Source organism: Salmo trutta, chromosome 6, assembly GCF_901001165.1.
Source record: "Salmo trutta chromosome 6, fSalTru1.1, whole genome shotgun sequence".
Classification (NCBI taxonomy): domain Eukaryota; kingdom Metazoa; phylum Chordata; class Actinopteri; order Salmoniformes; family Salmonidae; genus Salmo; species Salmo trutta.
The window spans coordinates 27,042,126-27,054,416 of NC_042962.1; the positions used below are offsets into that span (position 1 = coordinate 27,042,126).

At 42.4% G+C, this 12,291-nt stretch overlaps 1 protein-coding gene across 1 annotated transcript in view; it reads right to left on the bottom strand.

The window, feature by feature from the left end:
• LOC115195769 (POU domain, class 6, transcription factor 2) overlaps positions 1 to 10,985 on the bottom strand; it is a 91,500-nt gene extending 80,515 nt beyond the window's left edge. Inside the window, exons 1-2 of the mRNA XM_029756000.1 lie at positions 10,936 to 10,985; positions 9,903 to 10,091 (exon numbers count right to left, since the gene is read on the bottom strand). Coding sequence (XP_029611860.1) covers positions 9,903 to 10,074 — 172 coding nt within the window. The 5' untranslated portion in view covers positions 10,075 to 10,091; positions 10,936 to 10,985. The remainder of the gene's footprint in view (positions 1 to 9,902; positions 10,092 to 10,935) is intronic.
• Positions 10,986 to 12,291: the final 1,306 nt, after the last annotated feature.

A 12,291-nucleotide genomic window follows, 5' to 3' on the forward strand; every position in this document is an offset into this window, starting at 1 on the left:
GGAAATGTGGTATCCTATGACGGAGCCACTTTGAAAGTCACCGAGCTCTTCAGTAAGGCCATTCTACTGCCAATGTTTGTCTATGGAGATTGCGTGGCTGTGTGCTCTATTTTATACCCCTGTCAGCAACGGGTGTGGCTGAAATAGCCGAATCCACAAATTTGAATGGGTGTCCACATACTTTTGTATATATGGTGTATCAAAGAAAGAAACAGTGATATCTATGTGAACTGTTCACAACCCTTACATTACTGTAGGCAGAAAATGTAGAATATACGGTCAACTCACCGCGTCCAAAGAGCGGCCGCTTGTCAACCTGCGTTGCATCTGGCCAAACGAGAGCAGTGGCAGAACAATTAAGAGGCAGCCGGTGGCGTCTGTGGGTGGAGACTGGGCCGGGGATGGGGACAGGGGGGCAACTAGACACCCACATATCACGCTTGACACATCAGCCTCGGGCCCTCAGGCTATCCTACACTAATGCTGTCCCACTTTCTGCCCCCTGTCCCACAGAGCTTCTGTTCCCCCCCCCCCCGATACTCTGCCTCCACATCGCCCACTCTCATAACGGTATCATAATAATGGATTACACTGCTACTGTGCAGCATCTATCATCCCACAATCACAGAAAGTGCTCCAGTCTGCATAGGAGTCTATCTCACCTCAATCCCCAGCAATGTGAAGCAGGGTGCTAACCTCCAAATGAGGATTTATACAACTCACTATTAGTCAGGGGGTGACACGGTGAAAATGCAAAGTTCTGCAATGTTTTAGCTATATAGATTCTATGGGCATAACAACAAACATGGTGAAGGGGCGGTGGGGGGGCAGAACCGACCCTCCATTCTCTCGAACAAGAATTTCCACAGTACACAACATTCTCATAGTGCCGTCACGCTGTGGAGGGAGGGGAACGTACGGGATCGTCTATTGCTTTGAAGCCCGTAACTCCATTTCCCAAGAAAAGAAGCATCACAATGTTATTTCACATCCTCAGATATGAAGGGGGGGGGGACATAATAACTTCTCGATAGCCTGGATCTCGACTGCCCTATACCCCCCCCCACCCCCTCCCCTGCACCCCCGCCTCCTCCGCACACCCTTTTCTCTTCCCTCAATCTTTGGTTTCAAAGGAAGCGAATCAGCCAGAAGGACAGAAGGTTGTGCATTAGTACTGGTCATTGCTCAAAGAGCGAGCGCTATAAATAATAAAGGCTTGTGAAGGACACATGGGCTTGGATGGATCTCTGGTTCACGCCGCACAAGTCAAAGACAACATTGTAATTTCCATTCCCTGCTTCAATTATTTCCCGACATCAACGACCGTGTCAACGCCAAGGAGTTGTGACGTTCCTTTGTTCGTCCAACATGAAGAGCTTTTCGATATTGTTTATGGAAACTAGACTATGCGAGACACATTTCTTTGAAAAGTATTATTTCCCCCTAAAAAAGCCAGAGTATGGTGAGAACAAAATAAAGTGTATTATAGTATTCATTACATTTCCTTTGCCACTGGCAAAGTGCCCTCAATGTAATTTGCTTTACGATATTTATTTGTACAGCAACGCAAAGGTTAACAATTCATTTCTACTGTATCTGCACAGTATATTCAACAGATCATAATGTCAGTCACTTTGAAGTGCTCAGTGTCACTATGAATGTAATCTACATGACTGGAGTTTTTATGTGTAAAACAGATGACCTTCTCTCCGTGTCCATCTCCATCTTCCTTATTTTCTCCTTGTTCCTCAATGCTATCTGATCTGTGATGGTAAAGATAGGGAAGATTGCCCACGGGAACTCCGGGCGCATTAGAGAATGTATTATACCTGCTTTATAGGCATGCAGCTGAACTCCTCCTAATGAGATCCACCTCCCGGAGAGAAAGAGAGAGAGAGAGGGAGATAGTCCTACTCCCTTTCTTCCTCTCCTTTATCCTAGTCTCTTTAACTTTACTGAGCTGGTCCCATTCACACACTGTGTCTCTACCACTTCATTACTTAACCCGAGCACAGCAGAACATTACAGGCCTCTTTGCATTAGCAAGCAGCCAAACACAACCCCCCCCCCCCCCCCCCCCCCCCAGTCACTCGCCCTGCTCACTAAGCTGATTACACAAAAATAATAGGTGCGGGGGGCTGCCTCCAGCAGTGTGTGTCTTTGTGTTTATGCAGAAGAGTGAAAGGCAGGTTGAAGGAGACAAGGGGATGAGGAAGTGTGAGATAAGTGAGTGATGGTATGAAATGAAATACATGCTGATCCTAATAAGAAAAAAAAGTTTATTCCTGGTGATAACCATATTTTTATACTGGCGTATCAACTACCACTTCGGTAATCCAAATCATTTAAATTATTTCAGTGAGGTACTGTACAGTAGCTGCCAGAGTGTAAAAAAGCATAAATATATGTTCTTATTACGAAATACAACAAATGAAGAGATGTAGGGTATTATACAGTAGTCTGTCTAGACCTTTTCTTCGGAATGACCTCCAATCGCATACATCAATAGAAGATTCCTTTTTCTCTCCTCTTTTTAGTCTGTAGGTGACCTTTCTGAAAATGTTCCTCCATTTTGGTAGAATCGGTATAAGTGCAGGCCATTTCATGTAAACAGTAAGTGTATGAAATGAGTGGCCCTGTCGTTCCAGCCAGGCTCTATTTGACAGCATGATGATAGAAGCGTCACATCCTTGGGAGAGTAAATGCAAACTGACAAGAGATGAGCCTTTGGTTGCGGAATATAATACCCGAATTGTGCTCCGAGTGCCTTATTATCTTGTCTGCTGGTGTTTGAAAGGGGGAGATTTGCTTGAGAGGGGAAGACAGAAACTGTACACAGCCACGCCATCTCGCCCCCACGGGGGGAAAAATAGCGCGGCTTCCTAACCACAGCTTTCGCAACCTAATGTCCATTTTTCCTAGGCAATAAATACATGTCATCAGGATGTTGTGGTGCCTCATGGCTTCTGCTAGCTGGAGTGGAAGGCTATTTGCACAACCGTGAGAAATGAGCTTTTAAAAAAAAACGTGTGAAACCATTTCACCAGTGAAGGGAGCATGGCTGGGTGTGTGGTAGACAAACATTACTCCCAATGACATTGTCTATCAGTGCTTCCTGAGCACTCAACCGAACCCGAGAACACCCGGACCGTACACACCTTCACTTCAATCAACTTTTTTTTTGCAGCAGCAGCAATCAGAAATTTGTACTTATCCACTTAACTGTCAAAAATTCTATTAAAGCCAAAAGCAGCACTCTACTCTATACAAAACAGTTCATCACAAAATAACCCGGCTGAACCTGAACTCGCTCACTGTGTTGACGCCGTCAGAAAGAGTCACTGAATGTCATTCTCATACTCTTTCTGCTATTTTCCTCTGCTGCCTCTCAACCCACTATACCTCATAGCCACCTAGGAGAACATAGGCGCTTTCAGCCATACAGTCTCCAAGGACATGCTTTTGTTGACCGCTGCATGGATATTTTCAAGAGCATGGTGTGAAACCATATTGTGTAGGTTTTGACAAACGCCTCTATCATTGTGTACAATGAGGTCGACCCAGTGGTACGATTTTTAACAATGAGGACGCAATAATGCAGAACTGATTTTTCTTTCCCAGGAGGATTTTTATGTCCAAGTGGCGATAAAGAGCTGATGAACTGTACAATATCTACAAAATCAAATAAACAGGATGATGAACCAAAGGGTCGAACTAAACCTAATTAAATAGAGCTCTTAAAAGAAAAAGTCTGGCTTCAAATACACTTGTTAACCCGGCAGCATGATGACCTTTAACCTGTTCCTGTCTGTCAGTCAAACAAAGAAATTTGTTTAAATAAGGGGAAAGGGGATACCTAGTCAGTTGCGCAACTGAATGCATTCAACTAAAACGTGTCTTCCGCATTTAACCCAACCCGTCTGAATCAGTGATGTGCGGGGGGGGGGGGACTGCCTTAATCGACGCCCACGTAATCGGGAGCAGTTGTTGTTGGGTGTTGACTGCCTTGCTCAAGGGCAGAACGGCAGATTTCTCCATCTTGCCGGCTCTGGGATTTGAACCAGTGACCTTTCGGTTACTGGCCCAACGCTCTTAACCACTATCCATCATGCATCTGACCGATGGGAACATTACATTTCACCTCATGATCAGTTAACGTTCAGAAGCATGAATTACAATCGAAATATCTTCAGATTATACACATACTCGAAGGTCCCCACAGGCAAATGCTACGTCCGCACTCCCCGTAACTCTCGAAAACTATATGCCTTCTTCAATCGCCACAGTTGACCGTCGCATCTACAACCAGGAAATGTACCTCTTCAATAAACAAGGATGAACAAGGTAATTGTTAAAAAAATTATTTTAGCTTAACCTTAACGTTTTAATAGTTAAACGTGATCACATGTTCGTTGTGCCATCTGATCGCTGCATGCCTGCATAGAAAGCGAAATGTTGGGCAACGCACCACAAAAGGTTTTGCACGCTGAAACCAATCTCCATAACCCTGTTTACAGGTGATCATCAATCAAAAGGACATCACCTATCCACACATTATTACAACTAATGCATGTGCTTTTCTCAATAAATGGTTGATTTAATCACGGTCTGGTTATTCACAAGGCCTGTCTTTAGCTTAGGTGACAGAGGGCATAGGACAATCGTCACATGTAGGCTACATTGACCCCACCCACCAAAGTAATGATAAAAATGACACACAAAAATCAGAAACTTTCCTTTGCTGTTCTGGGTTAAATCATCAACGAACATTGTGAAGAGTTGCGTCACAAAAAGTTTGGAAGTCCATCAACAGCAAATAATATTGTGGATTTTGTCTAATATGTTAGGTTGGTGGCTTGGGACTTCTTAACCAAATCAAAAGTATCTGAAATGACTCCTATTAGTAGCTTAATAACCATTATCCAGAAGGGGTTTGTCCACAGAGCTGAACTTACTATGATTCAGTACATATGGAATCCTGAGTAATAGTGCTGAGATGCATAGACAATCATAGCTTGGCTAATAAACTGGGGTCAAAATGTAACACAATCTTAAGAGTCAGGATTTCTCTCAACATCCCACAATTTCTTTACTTGGACACATAAAACTACACAACAATACATTGGAGAGGGAAACGCCGGAGCATTGGACATCCACATACATGATCAAACATTTAAACAACAACTTGGAGACTTCATTATATTTTTTCCTGATGAAGAAATTCAAAGTATAAGCAATCTCCTTAATAAAACCTGCACATTTATAAAAGTTTGCTTCGGCCATCGTAAAGAGATACGTATCCATCCTCAACCTAGAGTACATGCCTCTGTAGTCTACGGCAAAGGGGACTAAAGGAGGCTGATAAGATAGCATGGAGTCTCCACACCTCACACTCTCATATCCGCACCAAGGTAGCACTGCACTCTACACCCTCTAAAAACTGAGCATAGTACTGTAACATAGGCTAAACATGCATAAACAAACGTGTGCACAAAGGTACAGTACAACCTTGGCTTAACATGACACTTTTTCTTGTTTGTGAGCAGCAACCATCCTCCTGTCATCCACTTTGCCCTGTGGCCTGCAGTTAAGGGAGCAGTGCTGCTTCGTGAGAGGAGTTGAGCTACGTATCCCTCTCTCTCGCTCTCTCTCCCCCTCTCTTTCTCTCTCTCTCTCTCTCTCGTTCATCTCCTGACTGTAGCGAGCAAGGAGGCTGGGTAGCCTGGCAACCACATGTCCTGACTGCCTCTATGCTGTGCCAAGTCTCCGGGGAGGAGCAGTGGTTCTGAGGGCACACCCCAGGCACAGCCTACGGGCAGAGTCATGCCTTCCTCCATCAGCCCCACAAGAGACACCAGGGCAACTCAGGCCAGTCACATATCAAGACATCCTCTACCAAAACACACCACTGTATTTATAACAGGTGACAGCAGGTGAATTTACATGAATTACAAAATGATAACAGTTATGTTAAATACAGTATTATAAGAATAACAACTGCCATTTAAGAAAAGTGCATTGCAATATGAAGGATGTAATTTCTCATTTAGAAAATATTTATTTTATCATTGTAGTCTGTTCAGCAGAAATGGTCTATAATGTAATGTGTGTGTGTGTGTGAGAGAGAGAGAGAGATACAAAAATAAAGGGAGAGAGAGAGAGAGAACAAACAAACATGGACTAATGGGCTTCAGCTGTTATCAGGAGTCTGAAGGTGAAGTGAAAGAAGGCTTGATGCTTATTACAGAAAATTGTAACAGTGTTGAGATGAATGAGTTACCTGTTACCCTAGTCTCTGTGTTGGAGAGCCTAGCCCTGGGATATCCTAAAAAATTCATTTGAATGACAGCTGGAGCCGTACACTGATCAGGACGTGAGGCTGTTTGGAGAACCCCCCCCAAAAAAATATTTCTCAGAAGTTCAGCCAAGTGGTGCTTTGTGGCAACAACAGAACACAACACTGCCAGGCTACACACAATCGTCCCCTTGCACCACTCACTTGTCTAGTCCCAAAACACACAACCTGCACAGACACACAAACACACCATACAGTACCTGGCTACTGTACGCTTTATCATAACGGGATAGCTGTCGTCTGATGCATTATTCATTTAGCAATAACCAATGCCTCTCTCGTCTTTCTACGTCCAATGTAACACTGCCTTGTTTATGATTCGTGTTACAGGTAGACTGTTAGAGCATCGCTCATCTTGGGCACCAATGATGTTGGAGGACGTCACCAGCAATGGGTTGTTCCAGATGTTATTTGTACTAACGAGTGTAAGCGATTTCATGTACTTGATCATTAGAATTCATCCAAAAGGAGATTAGCCCTGACTATACATTGATTATTAGAAACTCGACTTGTTTTAACATGATATATTTGTGTTTCTGGCAGCAGGTAGCACACATAAATTAGAAAAGATAGCATCTCTTTTTGCATTATCATAACGCCTCCAAGTCTTAGCACTGAGTGCAGTGCATCTATGTAGAGGGTTGTAACACACCTGCTCAATGTTTTTTCTCAGGAAGCGCACCCCTTTCCCTTAACTAACACGTATATGGGGGAGAAAGTCACAATACTAGCAAATAAAAAACATCATGACATGTAAAAGTAAATGAGATGTAAAAATTGTATGTATTGTTGTGCTGACAGTGTTTCAATAGAAAAGGAGTTAATAAGGTACTGTAGCTAAGTGCAGGCCAAATGCAGAATCCAAATGTTTTTTAAAAATATATTTTGTGTGTATTGTATGAGTATAATGGTGAGTATAATACATTCATATTTTTCTGTTTTTCTGGTATAATCTGAGCTCGAGGTAGCCTACGCTCTGTTGCCACCTATAAACCCACATCAAACCTTACACATACATTACTGTGAGGCCAAATAGAATCATCTACAATTATGCCATTTGGTGACTGCACTCTTCTCGTCAGAGTCCGTGTGTACATATTTGGTATTTGTTCTTTTGGTACTACTTTTTCATAGGATGTTTATGTTACAGAACAATATGTATCTTTGTTGTATTACTATAATACTATCATTAGTATGTTTATAATGTGGTACGTTAATATGAGTATGTATTTTCCTACCAATATAGTCACGTATAAGTAGTACTGTAGTAGTGTGTATCAATATTATCTGTAAGACACAATTCAGTTTGTTTTCTTTCGTGAAAACATATCAAATCCATTATCTTGTAATTCCACAAGTTCGCCTATCTCTTCAGACCACTAAAAGCCTCTCTGCACACACATACATTTACTGTAATTTGAAGGGGGTTTATGGAATTTGAGTCAATCTTTTACACTGATGTCCATGGGAATTTTCAGAAATAGACGTATTACATCCTTAACGGCTGAGTACTGACTCATAACCTTAAAAGCGTGTTCAGATGTGTACTAAGTCTAAAAGTACTGTACCATGAAATAGCCTTTGATGAAAGCACAGAGTAAAATGTTGTCTTAAATAGACCACATCACACTTGCAGCACAGGCTAACAAAAAAAGTCAACTTTAGCCTCTCCGTGGCATACAATAAGGGTTCTATTAGCTCATTTAATTAAAACATTCAAATTGCAATGCCTGAGAGAATTGGTAGAAGAAGAAAGAAAAGTATGCCTATGTCGTGCCTTTTTGAAAAGCAGAAATGCATATCTTAGATCCATATTACCATATCAATGTTGGAATCGCTACATGTTTTTTTATTAACCATACTATGATGGCACCAAACATTTATTGAGTGATTATTTGGTGTAAGTAAGGATTAGTGAGTGACTGAATGTATTTTGAATTATTTTTGTGACCGCATTGACTAAAAACTGAATGCCAACACTTCCATCAAAAAGGATCTAGGCAAAATCCAAAACAAACAAGTTGAAATAATTGAGGTAGTGTACAAGCTTTACTTTGAGGTTGAATCTACATGTTACAGCAGTCAATATTAGACATAGTGTTATGACCTTTATAGTTTCATTATAAAACGTGTTTTAATCTCATTAGACCTATTGATTCATTGTTATGACCTAGGATTAAATTAGACTGCCTGGATAAGTAAATTAGTTTAACTAAAAAAATATTAATTAACTTGGTCACAAATGTAATTGAACCTGAACATGAAATTAATAAGAGAGATGGATAAATACACATTTTCTATCTGTTAAAATGACATCCATTTCTTACTAATTAGTATCTCTTGATATTCTAAGTGGGATTTCAATGTAATTCCCTATAAGAGCTATAGGCCATTTTCCAACAATTATTCATTTGACCATCATTTCAATGTCTAAATTGCTAATGTTATATTAAGTGATTTAAATGTGTTTACTGTATATACTTTTAATAAATATCAATTCATCTTCATACCGTTATTTGCCATTGGACTACAAAAAACGTTTGTTAGTTGCTTACATAATAATACATTGGAATGATACACCACTGCAGAGATAATCAAGCACAAGCACATTTCACAAACCAAAACCAAAGCCAGAGATCCTCACCACTTGCTCAATTCATAGGCATTTTTTTCCCCCCTGATACAATATCTCTCTAATTTGGTATATTTTGTCACAACGTTCACGCTTTTCACTTTCACACAAGCAACAAAATATAAAACGCCACGTTCCAAGACATAGGCTGCATTTACACAGGCAGCCCAATTCTGATTTTTTTCTCTCTCACTAATTGGTCTTTTGACCTGTCAGATCAGCTCTGAGAAAGATCTGATGTAAAAAGATCTGATGGGATTGGTCAAAAGACCAATTAGTGGGAAAATGAAAGAATTGGGCTGCCTGTGTAAACGCAGCCATAGATGCTTATTTTCAAAGATATGAAAGGAAGGGTCACTTGTCACAAATATTTTCGTCTGTCCTACCAATCTAATCTATGTAAACTCTACAAACGCTAATTCCTAAATGTCTATGCCTATGCCTAAAGGCACATTGGAACTCCAAGTGTGATATTTGAATAATCACCTAAACTTAAACTTCTCAAGATAAACTTCTAACGATAAATCAATTAATCAATTAACACAAGACTCATAACAAAATACCAAACCGTTTATAGTATATGACTTCACTTATATTTCCAGTGAAAAAAGTCCTGAAGACATAATGAACATGTAAAACACCACATCACCTGAAAACTCACCTAAATAACGTGTCTTCTACAATACTACAACTCAGGCAACCAACCCTATTGCATCCACCTCTTTCCCGAATCCCTGCACCTCAACTTAGTTAGTTAGGTCTATCACAGTCTTCTAGCACCTGCTCCAGCAGCACCTGGTCTCAGACACCCCTATCCAACACACACAGAAGCAGAGCATTCCCCTGGCCTCTCGTGCCACGACCGGTCCCCGAAGGGAGAGGAGAGACCGAGAGCTGTCCTGTCCATGGACTCACCATAGAGCTTGTTGGGAGTGTCCTCTCTGTCCCTGGCCTCGGAGGACAGGAGCAGGGACTCGTCGTTGAGCTCGCTATCTGGGGTGGCCGCTTTGTCCTCGGCCCGGAGTTCCGCCACGCTCATCTCGCTGCGCAGGGAGAGCAGCGGCTTGCTCAGCTGCCCTGTAATCATCGGATCGTGGAAGGGAGCTGGGGAGCCCAGGTGGGGAGAACAACAGAACAACGTGGTTAGATTTGCCTCGCAGCACACTACTCTACACCGGCGTGTTCTCTCTGTCTACCCCCCCATTCACTCTCCCCTTCTCTCTATCCCGGTGTCTCCCCTCTATTGCTCACTCATCTCTCTCTCTCTCTCTCCCGCCTTTCCCCTCCCTCCCTCTCTCTCTCTCTCTCTCTCTCTAGCGCTGTCTCTTGTATCTGAGACTGGTGCTCCCGCTGATATTGCTGGCTGCAGCCTGCCCAGTGAAGAGCGGTTAAGGTTCGTATGGCTTTGCCATGATACCTTTCAGCCTTAAAGGTTCTCCACACCTGTCTAGGCTCGATAATACCAACAGAACAGACGTGTCACAATTTCATCATTACACTCATCCTGTACACGCGTCCTGTACCTAGAAATTAAATTGCTAAAGATGTATCTGCTATTACAAAAAATAATAATAATCTATGTAGACAGTTTATTCATTTCTACAGAGGTAAAGCCTGCAAGATACTTTCAGTAAGAGCAAGAAGTCAAAGGTGTCATTATTCTTAAGCATTAGTCAGAGGCAACCAGTGAACGATTAAGGCCTCTTCCAATCAAGAGCTGGAATAGATCACAGGCATATGATAGGTCCTCCCCAAATTACGTTTTGAAATTCCAATGTCTCACATTTTACAAAAACAAAAACCACCATAAACTGGAGGGAATTAGAATGACTGTCAATGAATTATTAACAAAGTAATGTACAGTGTAATGAAGTAACCTGGCTAATTACTGATGTGCAACTATCTAAAAGTGCACAAAAATAAATAAACCAACAAAAAGCATACATACCTAAATGAAGCTCCACTAAATGACCAAAAAAAGCGTAAAAGATTGTCTTCTGAATGTCCCAAAAAATCTGACAGAGACCAATTAAAACATGCTCGCCACCACAGAGCAGAGACCAGCTAGTGCATGATGCTCGCTACAAAACCAGAAACAGCCTCCTCGACCTTGTTGCATCTGAATAGCCACTGCGGGTTCAAGCCTGAGGTTGCTTCCAAGGCAAGCACTGGAGATGTCAACTCTACTTTCTCTCCTCCTTCTCTCTCTCTCTCTCTCTCTCTCTCTCTGCCTCTCCTGTGTCTCCTCTCCCTCGTGTCACCTCAGACTGTTCCCCCTCCCTCCTGCTCTGAGACACACAAAGAACCGCAGCAACACAGAGGGGTAAAACTCTGTCCCTCTCACGCTGCCTTATTTATGGACAAGAACGTTCGGTCTAAATGGGTTGGAGATGGGGACAGGTGACCAGCATGTATGGCGAGAGGGAAAGGGGGGGGGGGGTCAACGTTGCCCCTGCGCCAGTACACCACCGCCCCCACTCCTGCCAGGGTGGTCGATGTTTTCCTGCCCAGAGGGGCTCTTTTAATGCGCTCATCAGAGGAATCGGGGGGGGGGCTTTGATATGACATGATAATCTATGAAAATGTTCATCAATGGAAATAGTAGCTGTCATCCGAAGGCGAGCCGGCAGGTCAATACTCATATCCCTGGTAACAATGTCTCTTGTCATCAGGGCTTCATTGGTGGAGCACTTAAATATGGAACTCTGAGCATAAATGCTCCTCTCTGCCTGGAGAGGTAAACACATTTTCCCCTCTGTCTGAGGCTGGTCTTACGCTCTCTCTGCATCCATTTGGGCCCACCCCCACCTCCCATCTCCTATCCTTTGAGTCGCTTGATAGGTCCACTGGAGGGCAAAATTAATACCTAATTGAATCTTGCAGTCATCAAAATAATCAATAGTTTTTTATTATTTATTCTTCACAGTCTGTCGGCTGTTTGAAAGCTCAGAGGGACAGCAGCAGGGGACACGGGCGGTGCTGAAACTTCTCTCGACGTGTCATTGTCACCGGGGCATGAGAGTTCGCAAGACAAAATATAAAATCGAATAAAAATCAAGGCTGTGCCTTTTGTTGGAATGTGGGGAAAAATGAAGAGAACGGGGAATCTTTTCCCCACCAGGTATGATGAGAAATAGAATAATAATCAACTGACACTTAGATCACGACAGGGTCCGGATCGGTCCATCGTTCCATTTCTTTCCTTTTTCCTCTTTTCATCATATAAGGAGTGTGGGTAATGCTGGCATTTCTCTTCCTGACAGACTCCAAACAAGTGGTGGGAATGAGATCACAGCTCTCATCT